This window comes from Boleophthalmus pectinirostris, unplaced genomic scaffold (assembly GCF_026225935.1).
Source record: "Boleophthalmus pectinirostris isolate CB_2022bp ecotype Guang Dong unplaced genomic scaffold, ASM2622593v1 HiC_scaffold_22, whole genome shotgun sequence".
NCBI lineage: Eukaryota > Metazoa > Chordata > Actinopteri > Gobiiformes > Gobiidae > Boleophthalmus > Boleophthalmus pectinirostris.
In genome coordinates, this window is record NW_026571190.1 from 4,665,608 (window position 1) to 4,687,041 (window position 21,434).

The 21,434-nt window shown below is 38.9% G+C and overlaps 3 protein-coding genes across 4 annotated transcripts in view; all 3 read left to right on the forward strand.

The window, feature by feature from the left end:
- Positions 1 to 287: 287 nt before the first annotated feature.
- On the forward strand, positions 288 to 6,725 carry actb1 (actin, beta 1). The gene is made up of 7 exons (XM_020917427.2): positions 288 to 400; positions 1,242 to 1,373; positions 1,616 to 1,855; positions 3,667 to 3,913; positions 4,506 to 4,697; positions 5,457 to 5,638; positions 6,149 to 6,725. Exons 2-7 carry the CDS (start codon positions 1,245 to 1,247, stop codon positions 6,290 to 6,292), a joined length of 1,134 nt encoding a protein of 377 aa, XP_020773086.1. The 5' UTR covers positions 288 to 400; positions 1,242 to 1,244; the 3' UTR covers positions 6,293 to 6,725.
- Positions 6,726 to 10,699: 3,974 nt separating this feature from the next.
- Positions 10,700 to 13,417, forward strand: LOC110153529 (piggyBac transposable element-derived protein 4-like). Its single transcript, XM_055157773.1, has 4 exons — positions 10,700 to 10,997; positions 11,199 to 11,276; positions 11,547 to 12,769; positions 12,851 to 13,417. The coding sequence occupies exons 3-4, from the start codon at positions 12,033 to 12,035 to the stop codon at positions 13,281 to 13,283; spliced, it is 1,170 nt and encodes a 389-aa protein (XP_055013748.1). The 5' UTR covers positions 10,700 to 10,997; positions 11,199 to 11,276; positions 11,547 to 12,032; the 3' UTR covers positions 13,284 to 13,417.
- A 3,145-nt stretch (positions 13,418 to 16,562) lies between these two features.
- Positions 16,563 to 21,434, forward strand: part of zgc:112980 (uncharacterized protein LOC503706 homolog) — a 33,867-nt gene continuing 28,995 nt past the window's right edge. Inside the window, exons 1-2 of one of the 2 annotated variants that reach the window (XM_055157768.1) lie at positions 16,563 to 16,660; positions 18,718 to 18,842. In XM_055157768.1, the coding sequence (XP_055013743.1) occupies positions 18,728 to 18,842 (115 nt within the window). In that variant the 5' untranslated portion in view covers positions 16,563 to 16,660; positions 18,718 to 18,727. The remainder of the gene's footprint in view (positions 16,661 to 18,717; positions 18,843 to 21,434) is intronic. The other variant, XM_020917434.2, reaches the window with a different exon arrangement.

Consider the following 21,434-nt stretch of genomic DNA (forward strand, 5'->3'; position numbering starts at 1 on the left):
CAGACTACACACCCAAGTTGGTTTTAGCCAAATCAAGCCGAAAACATACAATTATGACAAATCAAAAGCATTTGTGTATGAAGGAGTAGACAGCTAAGTTGCCTTAGTGTTATAATTCCAAAAAAGCATCTGCTAATTCATTTTCCTATATGAACCATACGTGTCCATCACTCCCCGCGCCTGTCTCACCATTATCTGCATCCGCCACGCCCACCGGAGCCGTCTGGACCAATCCGAGCGCGCCCTGGCCAAAGTTTACCTTATATGGAGAGGGGTTGCAGGACGAGCCGGTACTAAAGCCGTGCGCCCGTCTGTCTGCCATCACTGTCCCTCTCAGACACAGAAGTCCCGCTGGACTGTAGCCTCCTCAGTTCTCCTACACCTCAAACCCACCACAGAGGTAAGGCTCCACACGGACACGGCTCGGGACGGGGATGTGCGCGCGTGAAATGGCGTTAGCTTTTGGATATTTGGAGGATGAGATGGTGTTACCGGTTTGCTAAGTTGTGGCGTTACTTCTGAGGCTGGATCACTTGTAGGGCGTCATTCATTCCCTTTAATCAATGAAAAGTTCTGCAGATGTCACTAAATGTAGTGTTTATTTGAATGGTTCTATTTTAATAGACTTTACACTCCTCGGTAACTTTAACTGATCTGGAGCTGCATATTCTAAGTATAATCTAAAGTAGCCTACTCTCCCAGTCCCTTAGAAATGGGGCTGTGCTGGTGACCTGCTCTGTGAGGCGTAGAGCAGACAGCGGCTCTCGTGTCGTCGCTTCATTAGTGTAATCCGTCTGCGTTAAAAAGCCTGACCTTCCAGGTTACAGCCGCGCTCTGGCAGCGCACCGGGAGCGACTTACGCATGGATAACAGCTCAGGGTGTGAAGTAATGAGACACTGCTGGGAGATGACTCATTTATGAGCGGAGAAGCTTCGTGAGAGCCGGCCTCAGTGCTGCCGTGGCCGCTGGAGGAGCTCTGATGCTCGGGTGAAGGGAGTGGCTGTGCGCGCTGTCATTGGAGGCTGAGTTGTTCCCGGAGCGGGCTGTCGCGGAGGCTCAGCCCTGCTCACTTTTGCCTTATATGGCCATGGCCAGAGCCAGGCAGAAAAGTCTTTTGTCTCCTTGGCCTGGCATGTAACTGGAAACTGCGCCACTGCGACATCCAGCGTCCGAACTTGTGTATAACAGGGATTCGACCCAGCTGAAGATGATTTAGTTAAACTTTTCTTTTGTTTCCTAGAAAATGTCTGATGGAGACGATATCGCCGCCCTCGTCGTTGACAATGGGTCTGGAATGTGCAAAGCTGGCTTTGCCGGAGACGACGCTCCACGCGCTGTGTTCCCCTCCATTGTGGGGCGGCCCAGGCATCAGGTACAGTGCATTGTGCTTACATCTACTGAACTGTTTACCCTGAGAGGTATAAAATAACTTTCCTGTAATTATATGAACTTGTCATATGTTCAAACTATTGCTACTTGCTATTGATAAGTCTCCTCAGACTGCTATGGTTAAATATTTGCCACGTCAGCCCTCCGTATTTCCTCATAGCCAATGTGGTATTTTGACACTTGTTCCCCTGTTGAACCGTCCCTAAAATCTCCCCCTCTGCGCAGGGTGTGATGGTGGGTATGGGACAGAAGGACAGCTACGTGGGAGACGAGGCCCAGAGCAAGAGGGGTATCCTGACCCTCAAGTACCCCATCGAGCACGGCATTGTCACCAACTGGGACGACATGGAGAAGATCTGGCACCACACCTTCTACAACGAGCTCAGGGTGGCCCCTGAAGAACACCCTGTCCTGCTCACAGAGGCTCCCCTCAACCCCAAGGCCAACAGAGAGAAGATGACCCAGGTAACTAGGCTTGCCCACACATTCCTTTACTGCAGAGACTAGAATTTCTGCATTCTGTACATTCCTAAATCTAGACTCGTGTGCATTCTAAATTTCAAAAGTGAAGTGGAACGTCACTCTTTCAACTAAGACATCAGAGCCAGTTTAGAAGATTTAAAGAATCTAAGTTTACTCAACAAAATGCTTAAATGTTGACATTTTACAATGGTGTTTCATTGCATACATGTAGACAAACTACCACACATTCTAGTATGCTAAAATACAATTTTGGTCATCTTGAAATTCCAGTTTGTTGCAAATTATGTAAAATAATCTGAAATGTAGTCTGCTCCACTTCACACTGCCTCCATTCTGTCTGTATAAGCTGATGTTCTCACCAGCGCAGTTGAATGCCTCCTAGTGTTTTACAGCCATTCGAAAACCCAACTCATCTGATTGAACCAGATATTTAGTTTTCCCAGCGTGCGTGTAAACTCTGTGCCCGTCTTTTCTTCTGCCCCTCTCAGCCTGTCTCTCCTGCCCCTTGACCTCCAGGTTTCCTTTCTGAGATCATCTTTCACCTCCTGGGGGCACTCAGGTTCCTGGATTTTGTGTGCATGTGTGTTTGGCATGGAGCAGTCAGTGTGAACTTGGCAACCGTGACTTAATTACCCTAACTGCATGAGGAGCAGTGTCAGATTTTAACAAGGAGTCTTCTTACAATACTTGTGTGAGGACTGCATGTTTTTGTAGCGAAGGTAGTGTAGTTTGGTACGCTAAATGTGGTGTACCTGATTTTTGCAGTTTTTAAAAACGTGAAACAGGATTTGACTCATTCAACTTTTGCAGTGGTCCAGTTATTCCGAGCATCCCAGTTACTCACAGCTAAGAGTTCAGAAGTGCTTTTCGCAAACTTTTCTGATGCAGTAAACTCAGGTAGCATGCTAACAATGCACTTCCTGATGGCGAGATGATAAAACACTTTCCACTTGAATGCGCACGGACTAGTTTTGACCTCCAGAGCTGCAATAGCTGCTGTACTCATTCATGCAAATCCATTAACTTTAAAATGACTTGAGCAGTTTTAATAAGTACGGTATATTTCCTGGCTGGAGGGTGACATGTTTTAGCTTAGAATGTTCCACAGTATAGCATTAAACTTGTCTGCCTTGCATTGGTCAGTTTCCCTTTTCACAGCTGACAAAATTACCAAGTTACATAAAGTTTTGAGAATACTTGCTCAGTATCGGCAGTTACCGGGGCTGAGCTGAGACACTCTAAGCTGCAGTGGCGGTTGGAGTCCTTTAGGCGGCGCTGTCATGAACTACTAACAGTATCGATGCAGTTTTAAAATTGTGTGGATGGATGACCTTTTGAGTTCCAATTCAAACCTTTTGGCTTGTCTAATGTTCGGTGTGTAACTGCTGTACCAATCTAATCCTAGAACTTTTCTGATGAATCCGCCACCTGTTAGTCTCAATAGAAATGTTGCCACCTTAATGGAAAGTTCCACAGTATGGCATTATCTGTAGCCCCTCAGTCATCCAGGGAGGTTCCAAAGCGGTTCATGGTCTTATACTTGTTCTGATTTGGCTAAAGTTATTAAAGTATAGACGCCAAGCTACATTCAAAAGGACTAATGAGTTTCCATACTTTGACCAACCCACTTTAGACCTACTGTAAATGGACTATTCCAAATCTGGTCCTTTTTTAACTTGATGCCATACTGTGGAACATTCCAACATGCAGGCGTCGGATCCTTCACCAGAAAAGTTCCTTGGTAAAGCTTTTGTTTTCCACATTGACTCATCCTTTTTCGTCTTCCTTGGCAGATCATGTTTGAGACCTTCAACACCCCGGCCATGTACGTCGCCATCCAGGCCGTGCTGTCCCTGTACGCCTCCGGTCGTACCACGGGTATCGTCATGGACTCCGGCGACGGTGTCACCCACACTGTGCCCATCTATGAGGGCTACGCTCTGCCCCACGCCATCCTCCGTCTGGACCTGGCTGGCAGGGACCTCACAGACTACCTCATGAAGATCCTGACTGAGAGGGGTTACAGCTTCACCACCACAGGTACGCGGGGCACAGGGCTGGGGGAGTGGTGGTGGGACTTATTGGAATGAGTGAGCTTTAAAGTGGAACTAAACCCTGCTCAACTAGAACTACGTAGTGTTCTGAATCAGTTTCTGCTAGGGGTGGAGCATAAGGTGTGGATACCTGCTAACAATGTTCATTTATAGCTCCAGACCCCGCCCCTCCATTCACACTCCTAGTCTCAAACAATTTACCTGTGTGCACCAATTTTATTCAACTGTACTTCAAAGTACTAGATTAGAAATGCAAATAAGTGATCCAAGAAATGACTCTAGTAAGATTATTCTTGGGCTGTAGTCTTTCCAAATGCTGTCAGGAAATAACATCTTATTTATAATTTAAGACTAAATGAGGCCCCCAATCTGAGTTTTCAAAAGATCAACACAAATGAGAAACTAAATCATATCTGAAGAGTTGCTGCAAGAAACATGAATGTTCAAATTTCATTGTAAACGAAGCTCTTGCAGATTTTAAATAAGTTTGGTTTTCTTACTCAAGTAAATAAGTACTCCCCACCTCATGGGTTTACTTTAGATGTTTGGAGCCTAACCTGTGAACATGTCTCTTCCAGCCGAGCGTGAGATCGTGCGTGACATTAAGGAGAAACTCTGTTACGTGGCTCTGGACTTCGAGCAGGAGATGACCACAGCTGCTTCCTCTTCCTCCCTGGAGAAGAGCTACGAGCTGCCCGACGGTCAGGTCATCACCATCGGCAACGAGAGGTTCAGGTGCCCGGAGGCCCTGTTCCAGCCCTCCTTCCTCGGTAAGGACTTGTTGGATTCTCTCAAATAGTTCTGAGACTTATTTCATTAGTGATTCACATTGGTCCAACATTTCACAACTAACCATTTTGGCAGGAATATCACAAGTTTAAAGATGAACAAATCCAGCTTTTAATCACGTGGTCAATTAGAAGTGTTGGAAGCAACTGGGAATGTGTTTTGAACATTAATTTAGAATACCTGTATTCCAGTAGTTTCATTTGGTGTTCTTCAGAATAGTTGCTTAAATTAAGAGCACAATACACGTAATTTTGTTTGTACTGAAAGCTATTAATGAGGAAAGACTGTGGCCTCAATTACACAACAAAAAAATATGTCCTGTCTTGCACGAATATAATGCAATTGCATGTGGGGGGAACAAAAAAAAACTTCCAAGTATTCAGGATATAATGCCCTTATTGGACAATGTAACAAAATGATTTGCAAAATTAAATGTATTTCATTAAAGAATACAAAGGTTTCTTCCATCACTGTTTTTAAATTAGTTTTTGCAAGTGACTTTTTCCCCAAGAGTGTAGGCTTTTTGCATAGAGGTTCTTTGGATGTGTTATGATACTCAATTATGAAGTTGAATTCATCACAGTTGAATAATTTTTGATCCTGAGGCTTAATCTAAAATGCCAAAAAGTGTAAAACTGGCCATAACTTTATACATTTAGAGTTAAAATGCCTACAATGACTCGGAAATGAAGAAATACACGAACTTAAACCAGAGCCTAACAAACTCCTCGTGCTTATAGGTATGGAGTCCTGCGGCATCCACGAGACCACCTTCAACAGCATCATGAAGTGCGACGTGGACATCCGTAAAGACCTGTACGCCAACACAGTCCTGTCCGGAGGTACCACCATGTACCCGGGCATCGCTGACCGCATGCAGAAGGAGATCACTGCCCTGGCCCCCACCACCATGAAGATCAAGGTGAGCCTCAGGACCATGACTGCAACGCTGCATTTTGAAGTTGACTTTATGTCGATAGAGGATGATTCTTTAATGTAAATGATGCTTGGGTATTTAGGGAAACGTTTAAGTAAATTCTATGATGTATCTGGCAGTTTCTAGCCAAAAAATATGATTTCTGTGATCTTTTAGCCATGTTAGAATGTTTTGACCACCACCAAAACATACCTGGAGTAGTTTTTCCATTCTTATTCGTGTCTACACCTCCAAAGCTCAATGCTGTTCCACCTTCTGATTTTTCAAGTTCACAGACCTTTAACAATTTCAGTGCATTGGCAACTTCAGCCCTGGAGTTTATCCAGATGATTCTAGTGAAGGTGTATGGTTTAAAAACAGGAGCAGTTCCTGTCTTGCCAAATGACATCACAAGGTGGAACGGGTTTCCATTTGAGACAAGAATTTGGTGTAAATATGGAGGCTTTTTAACTAAAATTGTTCAAATTAAACTAAAATTTCATCTCCTCTTTCCAGATCATCGCTCCCCCAGAAAGAAAGTACTCCGTGTGGATCGGCGGTTCCATCCTGGCCTCCCTGTCCACCTTCCAGCAGATGTGGATCTCCAAGCAGGAATACGACGAATCCGGCCCCAGCATTGTGCACAGGAAATGCTTCTAAACTGACTGTCACCCCCTCAAACACCCACCCACTCTCCTCTCCCCCTTTAAGGACCACCTTCACACACTATGAACCGGAACTACCGGCCCCCCACCACCGGCCCCTGTGTCCCGGGGGGGCAGGCGGGTGAGATGCTCCCAAATCCGTGCGGGGAGCAACCATGATTGTCGTTCACGGTCATTCCAGATGTTTCGTTCACCATCTTATTTGCCTCTATGAAGGTCTTGTCCTCTGGGTCCCAAAAGCTCTGTAGTATTTCCTATTAATATGTAAATTATGTAATCTGAATTGTTTTTGTACTTTCAGCCTTAACGATACTTGGTCCGTGTGTTTGTTTAAAAGTGTCTGCCTTGTCTACAAAGGTGGACGGAGGTTTGTGTAGAAGACGCCATGCAGATATCAGTCCAATAAAGCGCACATGTCTGAGTTCAAATGGTTGTGATTTTGTTTTGTTTTTTAATTTGGGTGATTCAGAAGTGAGTAGCAAAAAATTGGGACAGTTACTATAGCAATTAACAAAACTAATGTCTTTTGATAAAGTCCTCCAAATGGCAACTATGACAAGCTGAAATCCATAAGTATTACACTAAATTTACTCTTGTGAGCTGAAAGTGCTGTAATGTTCATCAAAAACATAGCTGGAGTTGTTCTTTCACATTAGTCTCTACATCTCAAGCTCTAGTCCACCTTGTGACATCATATGGTGGTCTTCAAGTTAACAGCTACATTTTAGTTCAGTGAACATGGGCAGTTCCAACATTAATTACCCAATGATTCCAGTGAAGGTGTAAGAAGTTTGAAAACTGTGGAAGACTTCATGTTTATTACCATATGACATCACAAAGTGGAACAGTGTTTTCAGTTTGAGAGCCTAAATATGCAGAATTCATTTGTTAAACAGGAGTGAAAGAAATGAAACACAACTCCAGGTACATTTTTTAAACAAAAAATGGTGTAAAATGATCAATTTAAACACAAGGCACTTTTTTTTTTTTTTTTTTTTTTAGCATTTTCAACCTGAATACTAGTGAAAAAACTAACATTACTTTCACTGTTGGGGAGTAATGGATTACATGTACCGGAGTTACGTAATCGGTACAAATTATGAGTAACTATTTGGTTACAGTTACTGTTTTAATGAGTTTAATGAGACTGGTTGAAATAAATGGATTACAGTTTTCTGGTAATTTCACTCATTGCTGGAAACTAAACCAGGGCTAAACTACATCTAAACCAGGTCTAAAACCAGGACCAAACCAGGTCTAAACAAGGACTAAACCAGGACTAAAACAGGATTTAACAGGACTGAATCAGGCTGCGTGGACGTGTCTCTTTATCAATATTTTTAATACGGTTAAGTAAAGTCTGGACTTTTTTATTGGCTTTTATCAGACAAAACATCTTATGTCATGATGTCTGAGTCTTTGCTTCTCTACAGCAAATCAAGTAATCTAAAGTATTTGTAGCCCATCTATATAATATGTTTTGATGGCATGTAAAATTATGTAGTATTTATCAATTACAGTATATGCACTGTTAATTTATTAAATTTGAATGTAATTAATACACTGTAGCATCGAGAGCAGCCAGGAAATGGGTGGTGCCAATAGTTGGGGGTCCAGCTATAAAAGTAGGTCAGACACGCCCATCCAGGTGTTGTGAGTGTGGACTGCGCTCAGGTGTTGTAGCCCTGCGTGCCTCGCATGTAATGAACCGCTTTGATAAAATAAACGTTGCAAAACGGAACTATTCGCCTGGATTATTTAAGAGTGCAACATATTCAGATTACGTTACTCGCCTTCAGTAATTTAATGGATTCTGTTACAAACTACATTTTGGGATATGTAATCTGTAATCTGTAGGGGAATACATTTTAAAAGTAACCTTCCCAACACTGATTACTTTAAAATATTACTCAAGAAGTACAAAGTAGTGGTCTGTGGTGGAAATTCTTTAAAGAGTAGAAAAAATTGAGGCACTCAAAAAGTACAAAATGAAAAGCCTTTAATGGCAGGTAAAGTTAAAACCACGCCAATACGTTTTGGCTCTTTAGCTTCATCAGGTCAAACTTGAGACAGATGTCACAGTGCACATTTAATGTCATAGGTGTAGGTCACATGTTCACAGTGTTGGGAAGGTGACTTTTAAAATGTATTCCCCTACAGATTACAGATTACATACCCCAAAATGTAGTTTGTAACGGAATCAATTAAATTACTTAAAGTGAGCAACGTGATCTGAATACTTTGGATTACTTGATTTGCTGTAGAGAAGCAAAGACGAGGAAATCGTAACAGAAGAAATTTTGTCTGCTAAAAGAAAATAAAAAGCCCAGACTTTACTGAACCAAATTAAAAATAGAATTGATAGAAGAGGAGGAAACATGGTGCATGCAGCATGATTTAGTCCTGTTAAATCCTGAGTTAGACCTGGTTTAATCCTGATTTAGTCCTGGTTTAGATCTGGTTTAGTCCTGGTTTAGACCTGGTTTGGACCTGGTTTAGACCTGGTTTTAATCCTGGTTTAATCCTGGTTAGGCCTGGTTTAGTCCTGGTTTAGACCTGGTTTAGACCTGGTTTTAGTCCTGGTTTAGACCTGGTTTGGACCTGGTTTAGACCTGGTTTTAATCCTGGTTTAATCCTGGTTTCGACCTGGTTTAGACCTGGGTTTAGACCTGGGTTTCGACCAGGTTTAGAGTCTGGCAATAAGTGCAATTACCACTAAGCAGAAACTAACAAACACAAGAGGAAAAGGTAAGTTTCTTCAACATTAACAACACTTAAATACTTTGAGGTCCAAGCCCTTCCCCAAGAACAATTTGCATTTAGGTCAGTCTGTTTGGCCATTAAAAGTATCGCCTTCACATTAACATCTGAGTACAGGTAGAACGATTAGACACTTAACATGTGAAACAAACTGCAGACATGTAAATGAAAAACCCAAAGGTCCATAGAGCCTCCCCGGGAGAGAGAGGATTAGACAAAGAATAGTGTGGCTTTAACACTTCTTATAGTGTACAACAACACACAATGACAATGAAAAGAACAACACCCAATACTCAAATTTCCACCACAGGTCTAAGAAATTGTGTAGAAGTAAAATGTATTTGGGGGAATCTGATTTATAATTTGATGTTGATGTAACTGGAAGAACAGTAGAGTATTTAGTTTAGTATTAAAGGGACAGTGCGGAATTTTGGACATAGGACCTAATTTCCTAGTGAGCCAGAGTAGTACAGTAGAAGTTTCAAAGTTTTATTTAAGTTTGTTAGAAATATTAATTTGAACAGGATTGAATTCATTATTTTGCTTTAGTTATTATTTGATCGCTGTTGTTGTTAGTATTACTTATTTACCTATATATTTATTTAATTTTATTCTTTGTTAATAGTAAGTCGCATTTAAGTTCACACTCCTTATCGGTTGGTGGCGCTAATGCATCAGTAGTTATTTGCCAAACGCCAATAAAACTCCACTGAAAATAGAGCTAAAATCTCAAATTAAACAGATTAAAAAATAAATAAAATAGCAAAAAGAATGGAATATCAAGAGGAGACGTCGTTGGTACCATAAAAAAAAAAAAAAAAAAAAAAAAAAAAAAAAAAAAACAGAAACATGAAAACAGACATGCTCATTTCGATGTTAAGAATTGGACATTTAGGATTAAACTATACTCTACATAAAATAGAACAAGCGTTGATGGAGTTTAGAAAATATACAGAGGAAAGAAATTCAATGAAGAAAGGGATCAAGGACCTAAAAATTAAATTTGATTTGGTGGAATTGCTGTAGCAGCACCCGGGGAATAGTAGTTTCAAAGTTTTATTTAAGTTCCTCAGGGGTATTACATTGATTAACAGGATTTAATTCATTATTTTGCTTTAGTTATCATTTGATCACTGTTGTTATTCTTTTAATTTAAGTTAATTTTTGTTATTATCAGTAAGTCGCATTTAAGTTCACACTCCTTATCGGTTGGTGGCGCTAATGCATCAGTAGTTCTTTGCCAAACGCCAATAAAACTCCACTGAAAATGGAGCTAAAATCTCAAATTAAACAGAAGATAAAGGAAAAATAGCAAAAAGAATGAAATATCGAGAGGAGAGGTCGTTGGTATCGTAAAATTCAGAAAAAAGTGGGAGCAATGAGGAATTTTGTGATATTAAATTGATTAACAGGATTTAATTCATTATTTTGCTTTAGTTATTATTTGATCACTGTTGTTATTCTTTTTATCTTATTTATTTATTTTTTTTATTTTATTTTTTTTTATTTTATTTTTTTATTTTATTTTACTTTACTTTTGTTATTTGTTATCAGTAAGTCGCCTTTAAGTTCAGACTCCTTATCGGTTGGTGGCGCTAATGCATCAGTAGTTGTTTGCCAAACGCCAATAAAAGCCCACAAGGGGAAGAAGCAAACACAGAAAATAAAAGAGGGAGAAGTACAGCGTGGAGACCAGATCCATGCAGAAGGCTCCGTGCGTAAATCTCACTTTTTGCGCATTGTTTTTGTGTGGTAATTATGGCGAAACGGGCAGAAAAGAGGAGACTTTCGGTAACTTCCATGAATGTTGCCGATATCTATACTCTCCGCCTCAGTGACACCTCGGATCAGGAGCTATCAGAAGCAGAAAGTGAAGTGTCCTCGGTGGACTCGGTGGAAGAAGAAATGTTTTTAGATGGAATGGATGTTGTTCTTGATCGGTAAGTGTTTTTTTTTTTTTTTTTTCTTCTATCGATGTTATTGTACTTAAATATAAAATGCGTTTTTGCTTCGGATCTCTAATTACTGTATTTCCAGGCGTGTAGGCCCAGAGTTAAACGAGTATACAGATAATACATGGTGGAACAATAAGCTTATAAGGCATTTATAATGGAAAATAAACACTATTCTTTGTTTTACAGGTATAATGACTCTGACCCTGATTGGGAACTAGATCCTGAAATTTTGGCAAAGGTCCATATGGAAATGGATATCCCTGAGTAAGTGATTTTATTTGATCAATAAATACTATGTATTTTAAGTGCATTTGTTACTGTATAAGACTACATTAGGGGTATACAATGCTGGAATGAAGTTAGTTGCAAGATGGGAATGTGGTGTGAATGTTTCCAACTTGTGGGGGAGTGAGGCAAGTAGTGTTGAATACTATCAGGAATACAAACATGTCTGTGCAGTAATCTGTATACTAGCACTTACTGTTTACAAATAAGTTATAGTATTATAATATGCTTTTATTGTTTTCATTTTAGACTGACTTCAGTGCCTGCAGTTAAATGTGAACCAAGTTCTCCCCCCATAAAGATTCCTCGGATTGAGAGAACAGAAAAAAGAGGCAAGGGAAGGGGGAGGGGCAGCGGCAGAGAAAGAGGAAGGGATCATGGTGCAAGACACCAGTCTTCACCTTCAAAGAGCAGTTGGAATTCTACTAAGGTTGCTGATATCACACCTACCTCCTTCCCCTTTTGTCCTACACGTACTCCCGGACCCCAACTTATTCGCACTAAAGACTACACTTGTCTGGATCTATTCTATCTGTTTTTTACTGGGACTGTGTTAACAACACTAATAAGAAACACAAATGCACATGGCCGATCAGCATACAAAGCATGGACGAACATTACACTTCAAGACATTCAGTCATTTTTGGCACTTGTTCTATACATGGGAATCACAAAAGAACCTTCACTTGCTGATTATTGGAGAAGTTGTACAGCCTACCGTTCCCAAAATCAGTTATGACTGGAAAGAAATTTCTCTCTATCATCCGTGCTCTCCACTTGAGTAGTCCAGAAGATGATGCCAAAAATGAAAGAAAAAGAGGCACTGAAGAGTTTGATCGCTTGTGCAAGATCAAGCCATTGTACACCGAGATGAGAGAAGCATGCCGCCGGAATTACCAGCCTCGTCAGCATATTGCTATTGATGAGAGGATGGTGGCTTCAAAGGCAAGAGAATACTTGAAAAACAAACCTGTACGATGGGGCTTCAAGTTGTTTGTTCTAGCAGATTCAAAATCAGGCTATACATGGGACTTTTTTGTTTCTGAGGGCAAAAACTCTCAACCAAGCAAGAATGGGTTGAGTTATGACTCAGTTATGAACCTTTTGGACACTTCCTTACTGGGCACAGGCTATAAGCTCTACGTAGATAATTTTTATACAAGCCCCATTCTATTTCGTGATCTTATGCAGAAAAAAGTGTCAGCCTGTGGCACCATCAGAACAAACAGACAAGGATTCCCCAAGACTACAGAAAATATGCTGGACTCCAGAGCTCCCCGTGGCAGTATAAGGTGGATTCGGGAAAACCCCTTGCTCTTTGTGCAGTGGAGAGATACTCGTGATGTGTTCATCTGCTCCACCATGCACACCGCCCATGGAGACGACAGAGTGGTGCGCAGAGTGAAGGATGATGCAGGCCGATGGACTATGAAAGATGTGTCCATTCCACCAGCCATTAAGGACTATAACAAGTATGTATATGATATATTATTGCTTCATCCCCTCTGAGTTTTGTACTTGCTTTTTGCTAATGTATTTGTGTTTTTCCTTAGGCACATGGGTGGTGTTGACCTGTCAGATGCACTCATCGGATATTTTGAGGTTTTGCATAAAACAAAGAAATGGTACAAGACATTTTTTTACCATTATGTGGACATTGCCGTAGTAAATGCCTTCATTCTTTATAAAGAAAATTGCACATCAAAGGGAGAAATCCCAATGGCACAAAAGGCATTTAGAGAAACTCTTGTCTTGGAGCTGGCGAAGGCAGGAGCCATCAAACCACAGCAGGATGATGAGAGTCAGGTGGAGAGGCATCATCGTCTTGTGCACATCATCCCAAGTGGTGACAAGACACAAGGCAGGCTGAAATGCAGGAAGTGTCATTCTAAAACACCTGTAAAATGCTTTACCTGTGATGTGCCCCTGTGCTTCCAGCCACAAAGAGACTGCTATAATGATTGGCACACAGAACAAAAACGATAGAAGAAACCGAAGTGTTTTTACAGTTTGCCGTTTGTGTTTGTTTAAATTTTGTTATGACTATAGTTTATATAGATTTGGATAAAGCAGAAGTCTCTGTAAAACACCTGGATAATAAAAGTAATCTCAAATTCTCATTTTTATAGATACTCTAATCAAATTTGAAATGTGAGAGGTCAACATTGTTTTCAATTGAAATACAGGGTTTTTCAGTCTCCAGCTACCTACAGCTTTCTACACCTTAATTTTAATTAAAAAAAATTTAGGCGAGGGTGAGAAAAATCATATTTTATGTGTGTTCAAAAGTGTATAAAAACCCCAAACTTGTGTATATGCAAACCAGGATTCAATAATGGCTATCATTTTAGTTTAGAGAGGTCAGAGCAAAAGCAATTTCACAAAGATGGCCTGAAATGGTAAGGGGGACCCATATTACACAAAGGACCCATATTACACTATTTTCTGATCTATGTTATATTTCCTCATCAAAAACATACCTGGAGTTGAGCTTTGTTCATTCACACATGTTTAACACACAAACACTCTGTTCTACCTTGTGATCTCGTGGTAATACAGGAAGTGCTCCGATGTGTTTTGAAACTCCACACACCTTCACTATTTGGATAATTTCAACCATGGAATTACCAACCTCTACTGAACTAAAACTAACACTACATGACATCACAAGGAGCATTTTGAGCTTTGGAGATGTAGACAGACTAATCAAAGGATATCTCAGAAGTTTGTGAATGCAACAAAAAAAACAAAACAAAGCGTAACAGCATTATAACAGGGCTTAAAGCTCACAAGAGTCACATTTGCATATTATAGGACCTGTATTGCAATCAACTGTAGCTAGTACTTTAGAGTCTATGTACTATGTAGCGCGGCAGTACTAGTGTATATTTTTACCATATAATTGTACTCAACCCTTTCCTCCACTACATGAAATTATTTTTGATTTGAAATAGGCCATGTCTTAATGCAGTACCTTAAAATTCAAGCATTCTAGAAGCGCGTAAGGACAGGTCTAATAGACTCACCAACCATTTACATTCACACAACCGTGCACCGTAGCCACTGACAGCGAGACAGGTAAGAAGTGTTCTGCCCAATGACACAACAGCACTTGTGGGAGCTGGAATACAACTGCTGACCTTTGAATCATCATCCTCTGTCTTCTCTTATGTTTACACTTAACAAAACCAATGGTAACGTGAAAGTCCTAACTATTGGAAATATCTGTAGACTGTGTACCAAACAATACTCTGGTCACTTGAGGACACTTGAATGGATTTGAGGAGCTTTAATGTCTGTAGTGACTATTTGTCAAATAAAAGCAACAAACAAAAGCGTGGCCAACCTCAGAACCAAACTCAAATAATCTCCTTTGGGCACCATGGGTATGTGGTTTACGCAGTACAAATCAATGTCCATGACTAGAGATGATTTTCCAAGATTTATTTTCCAGTTTTTTGGCAAGCAACAAGGAATACATGTTTAAGGCCTACTCCTGCTGCCTCTCCTCACAGGCCCACCCAGGTGCACTCTGCTCCATGTGTACCACCCTCCTTTATCCCCTAGGTGACCCAAATTAAATCAAAAACAAAAAAGAGGTGCTAACGTAAATAATACCAACTTAGACTAAGAAATTAGCAAGAATAATATTAACATAGCAAAAATATATTATACAAATTAACAAAACTAAATTAGTAAGCTAACTAAACAAACAAAAAAAAACGAATTTTAGGATCAATAAAATAAGCAAATAGCTCCTACAATGTCCTTTCCTGTATCTTTCTGTCTATCCTTTCATCTGGTAATCTCTTTCATAGATGGGTCCAGTCAAGTGGTAACGGAGGGAAACGGGCATATTTTTTTTACATTCAAATGTCTCTTATTCAGAAACTAGAGGGACTATTGAAATAAGTAAAGTATCAGAATGTAGGAAAGAGTTAACACTCCAACAGGGTAAAGTTAAACCTGTGATATTCTTTCAAGTTGTTGACAAAAAATTTAAAAACTCATGTCAGTAACAGAGGGAATGAAATATGCAGCACTTTTTGGGCAATAAATTCAAACAGTGATAACTAGCGGTTCTCACTTACATATCCTTAACAAACTGGTTTAAATATTTGCTTCATATAGTTTTCTACCATATGATACAAGATTAGGTTGAAAAATCTCTTACTTTTTGAGTAATGAGATTTTTTTTATTAAGTAACGGAGGGAAAATTGTGTGAGCAAGTTGAAGGTGCATGATTTTGCATAATTTGTCAGCATTTTTCTTCCGAATACTTTAATATTACTTCAAAATGAAAGGTAACTATTTCTATAAAATATGTCAGTCCTTCCAAGCAAATTTTTATCATTTTAAATAGATTTATTTTGAAAAATCATGTACCTTCATCAGCAGTTCAAAGATCAAATAACACAGATATGATGAAATACATCAATTTATTAACATGATTTGCAGGTCTTTGAAATTTGGGAAATAATTTTTGTTCCATGTTTCATACATGGTCTGTTTAAAACGTATATAACTTTAGAACCAAAAATGGTACATATGTATCTGTTCAATACAGTTTTATATCAGATGCATTAACTTGAATTTTTGGCCTTGCTGTTTACTTCTGCTTGACTTAAATAAGTAACATTAGGTAATGAACTGAATTACAGCAGTTAAGCCAGAAGTAACAGCATAACCCTGAACCCTGAGCTGCTAATGAATTTACTAGAATTTATAACAATAACTTTATTAGTAGTTTTCATTTGAGTTCAGTTCAAATTTCAAATTATAGAATGTAATGATGTTATACTTCCACATGGGGGCAAAAACAGGATTACGCTGTATTTTGCCATGAAATATCCACAGGGTAAATGCACGAATGTTGAATTATTTCTGTTATTGACTAGATCCAACAACTCGCTGTATTACCACAAAATTTGCATTTTAGCAATATTTAGTTGTGTGTCCTCCTAAATATGAATATATATATAATAATAGAATAGCAAATAAGCAAACTAAACGTATAGTGTAGAAGTACAATTTCTTAAAAAATAAATAAAATAAAATAAAGTCAAAAAAAGATAGGTGCATTGTGTCCGTAACCCTCGACACAAGCACGAACAACAATAAACTGAAAGCACATTCTGACACACTTTTTAATTATTTTTATTTTTATTATTATTATTAGATTTTTCGTCATGGTAATTATATATACATATAATTATTTGTATTATTTATTAATATTAGTATTATTTTTTTTACATCGAGACACACGGAAGACCCTGCGCCATTTCCGGTGCGAGTTCGGGCTCCGCGCGCGAAACATTCCTCCTGTTTACTTGAATTCGACTGAAGATTTGTAGCTTTAGAGGTAAGAAAACTTCATTATAGAGACAATCTAGTGTTCTTTTTACAAAGTTTAGCAAGTCGTAATGATTTTGCGCGACATGTCATTGTGTTTAACACATGTCATTGTGTTTAACAATGACATGTCGCGCAAAATCATCGAGTTTTAAAGACAGGAAGATGCCTTTTAAAACTTTGGGCTGTGTGTAATAGCGTTCATTTTGCTTTTTATGAAGTTGTCATACGTTTTAAGTAGCTGGTGTTACTGATTTACTGCTCAGCGAAGAACACAGCACCAAATGAGAGTTAAATCAATCCTGGATGGGCTAAAACTAGACCAGATTTAAACCAGGGTGAACCAATCAAACACTGAATTAGTTGCCATCTGTGTATTTCGTTTTATCATTTTATTTTATTTTGAAATATGGACGTGAAAATCCCACAATGTCATACACTCTTTTTGCAGGTGTAGTAGCCTGTCTATACAGAAAATTTAAAGGTGAGAAGTCCATCATTAGTGGATATTCCGCAGTATGGCATTAAATTTATGTATCATCCTTTTACTGTATTTAATTACAGGTGTTTTTATTGTTCAAAATACCATGAAAAAACACAAAACATTCTTTTACAGTGAGTGGGAGCACCTCTCCACAGATCTGACTTGTGACCTGACAGGCTTGATTGAGTTAAAGGGCCCATATTTTGCAGTTTTATATTTTATAATCAGAGTTGGGGAGTAATGGATTACATGTACCAGAGTTACGTAATCGGAGTACAAATTATGAGTAACTTTATTCAGTTACAGTTACTGTTTAAGTAAGTGGTATTTTCCTGTTTTCACATTTTGGGCTATGTCCTTTTTTATTACCTCTGCCAAGGAGGTTATGTTTTTGCCGGCGTTTGTCTGTTTGTTTGTTTGTTTGTCTGTTAGCAACATAACTCAAAAAGTTATGGACCGATTTTGATGAAATTTTCAGGATTTGTTGGAAATGTGAAAAGGAAGAACTGATTTCATTTTGGGGGTGATCCGGAAGAAATCCTGGATTCTGGATCACTTTGAAATTTTAGTTAACATTGTGGTAAATGGGACCAAAAATGTTGTTTCCCAATATCTCGGTTAATTATTGACCAAACCCCATGAAATTTGACTCAGGGATGGACAATGGGATCCTCTTTCATATTCCAAAGGCTGATCCGGATCTGATCCAGAAGACTGATTTTATCGCAATTTATATAAAAAATGGGGGTAGTCCTTGGCGGAGGTCTGCGCTCTCTGAGTGCTTTTCTAGTTTTGTTTGTTTTGTTTTTTTCGGTAATTCATTGCCGGACTCTAAACCAGGTCTAAACCAGGTCTAAAGTATGTCTGAACTAGGACTAAATCAGAACTAAACCAGGATTAAACCAGGACTAAACCAGGTCTAAAACAGGTCTAAAACCAGGTTTAAACCAGGTCTAAACTAGGTTTAAACTAGGACTAAATCAGGACTAACCCAGGTCCAAACCAGGTCTAACCCAGGTTTAAACCAGGACTAAACCAGGACTAAACCAGGACTAAACCAGGACTAAACCAGGACTAAACCAGGACTAAACCAGGTCTCAAACAGGATTTAACAGGACTAAACCCTGCCACACTGACTGTGTCTCCTCCTCTTCAGTCAGTCTATTTGTAATTTGGTTAAGTAAAAACTGGACTTTTCATTGTGTTTTAGCAGACAAACATCTTATGTTACGATATCCTAGTCTTTGCTACTCTACAGAAAATCAAGTAATCCAAAGTATTTAGATTACGTTACTCACTTTAAGTAATTTAATGGATTACGTTACAAACTACATTTTGGGGTATGTAATCTGTAATTTGTAGGGAAATACATTTTAAAAGTAACCTTCCCAACACTGTTTATAATGTTGTTTCCTTATCACAAACAGACCTGGAGTTGTGTTTTGTTTCATTCACACATGTTTAACAAACAAACCCTGCAGATTTAGTTTTTCTCTCAAACTATAATGAGAAGTTCAGGGAAATTCATAATTAAAGCTTCCCATCCCTATGTGGTTGTAATGCTTTTTCTGTTTCTCTTGAAGCAGACGTGTGATGTGCACCGCAATGGACAGTGTGGAGGTCATTATCGTATCGAGTGATGAAGATGAGCCAAAGGAAGAAGAGGTGTCTGTGCTGTTTGTGGAGGCAGAGCCTGTTCACAAGAATGGTAAAGATCTGTGTGACCTACTCCTGTGGAAGTTTGATGTCATTATGTAAGGTTAAATAGGTCTTCAGGATTAATCAGAATGAGATTGAAATTATCATTTGAATAATCACGATTAGCAAACTGATCATTTAAAAAGCCCACATTACACTATTTTCTGATCTATGTTTTAATGTAGTTTCCTTATCACAAACAGACCTGGAGTTGTATTTTGTTTCCATCACACATGTTTAACACACAAACCCTGCATAATTAGGTTGAGTTAGTCTTATCTCAAATGGAAAACACTCTGTTCCACCTTGTGATGTCATTTGGTAATACAGGAAGTGTTCCCCTGTGTTTTTAAATTTTACTTCACCTTCACATGAAACATTTTGAGAATTTCAGTCCTGGAATTGCAAATCTGTACTGAACTAAAGGTAAAAGGAAGCTGTTAACTTGAAAGCTACCACCACATGACATCCATGACATCACAAGGTGGAGCAAAATATTTAGTACTTTAAGACAAACTAATAACGGGTTACTCCAACATGTGTAAATGAAACAAAACACAGCCCCAGGTCTGTTTTTGAGGATGTAATGGCATTATAATATGACTAAAAGCTCAAAAGAGTAAAATTGTACATAATATAGAACCTTTCAAAGTGCATATGTCAAGTTACACTTTGCAAAAGAAATCTTGCCTTGCTTGCTTTTTGTAGTTGAACAATTTTGTTGAATTTTACTTGAATAGCAGATGTGACATACTAAGTGCTGACATGAAACAGAAAACGCACACCAAAGTTCTTGTGCAAATCCAAGGAACAGCAATTTAAAAGTGAAAAAACTGCATAGCGCACTCAGATGGCCGATGTCCAAAAGGTTTTTCTAATTTTTAAATTACGTTTCAGTAAAAAGCCTTCATCAGATCATTTTCCTTGCTTTGGACCACAGTATACAAAATAGTTACCAGCCCAGGTGCTCATGAGTGTGCTATGCATGTAAGTGTTCCCTTGCACCTATACTGCAGACGATGGCCACAGCTTGTCTAATTCATACAATAGTCACTACTGTATTTGATATGACAACACCTTTATTTTGTCAAATGAGTGTTTTAACAGACAAGATTTTTATTTATTTATTTTTTTTACCACAGACACTATCCCACCAAACCAAGTCAGAATTAGAAAACTATAAAAATCTGTCCTTGGCATCTCTACAAACTAGTGTTGTCATAAAATAAATGTCCAGATACTAATCAATAGGGCTTCACGATATGAAAAAAACACACAATATTTGTATTTTTTGTATTGTGATAATGACATTTTTGTGATATTTTGACATTAAAGAGGGAATATTATGCAAAATCGATCATCATGTTATAACGTTGTTTCCTCATCAAAAAATGTCTGAAGTGTTTTTTTATGTCATCCATATGCAGGTTTCAATATTTTCACGATTGCTCCCTGGCCCTGTTAGAGGCCTCCTACGTCACCCATGCTCCCACACGGCAATTCTCCATAAATATACAAAGACATGATACAAAACTGTACAATACACTTGATAAACCTGATGGGATGTGTAGTAGCTTCATTTTGAACACACCCTGATTGTGTGATAGCTCTCTGGGGTACACAGAGCACCAAAAACAAAACTAAAACCTATAAGACATTTGAATACTTAGTTTTTGGTGAATATAGCTTTTTCAAAACAATAAACAGTAACATGGTGATCTAAATATGTTATGTGTTAGCAGGTAATACCCCATAGAAGTCTAAAATACCACCTATTTAAATAAAAACAATTTACTTTCCTTTATTTAGTAGTCAAACAGTGTCAAAAAAAAACAAAAAACCTTAACACTGGGGTGAAGGAAGTCTGGGAGTCCCTGCTTAGACTGCTGCCCCCGCGACCCGACCCCGGATGAGCGGAAGAAAATGGATGGATGGAAAAACTTAACACTGACTAAACCAAGATCAAACAAAGAAAACCATGATTAAAATCTTCCTTTTTCTCCATTTTACGTTTAAAAGCAATTAGGGGTGTCAAATTATCGCGTTAATTGCGATTAATTAATTACAGTCATATTTAGCGCGTTATGTTTTTTAATCGCGTTAATCTCATTTTTAATCTCTAACTTTAGTGTTTCTGTATGTGAGTTGCTTTATTATAAAACCTGTTTTTATGTGTTGTTGGGACAACAACACATTTGTGTCTTGGAAATTATTCTCCCGACATAAAATATAAAAGAAAATAACAAATATAATATTGCCTACAACTTAAATGTTACTGGTGAAAACAACCTGCATAGACTCATGATGTCTGCACTACTGTCCTATAGTGACCTGCCACATGAGGGGACACGCACACAAACACACACAAACACACACAAACACACACAAACACAAACACACACAAACACACATCTTCATCATCGTCATCAACCTGAGAACGCACGGACCACGTTTCCTTCCGTAGTTACTGCGCGGACACCGACGTGCTCCCGTGAGCCGCGTGTGGATCGTGTTTTCTGGCGTACGCTGCGTAAACCGCGCTTCCTCCTGTGCACCTCTAAACCAGAACTAACACCAAGACTAAAACCAGGACTAATCCAGT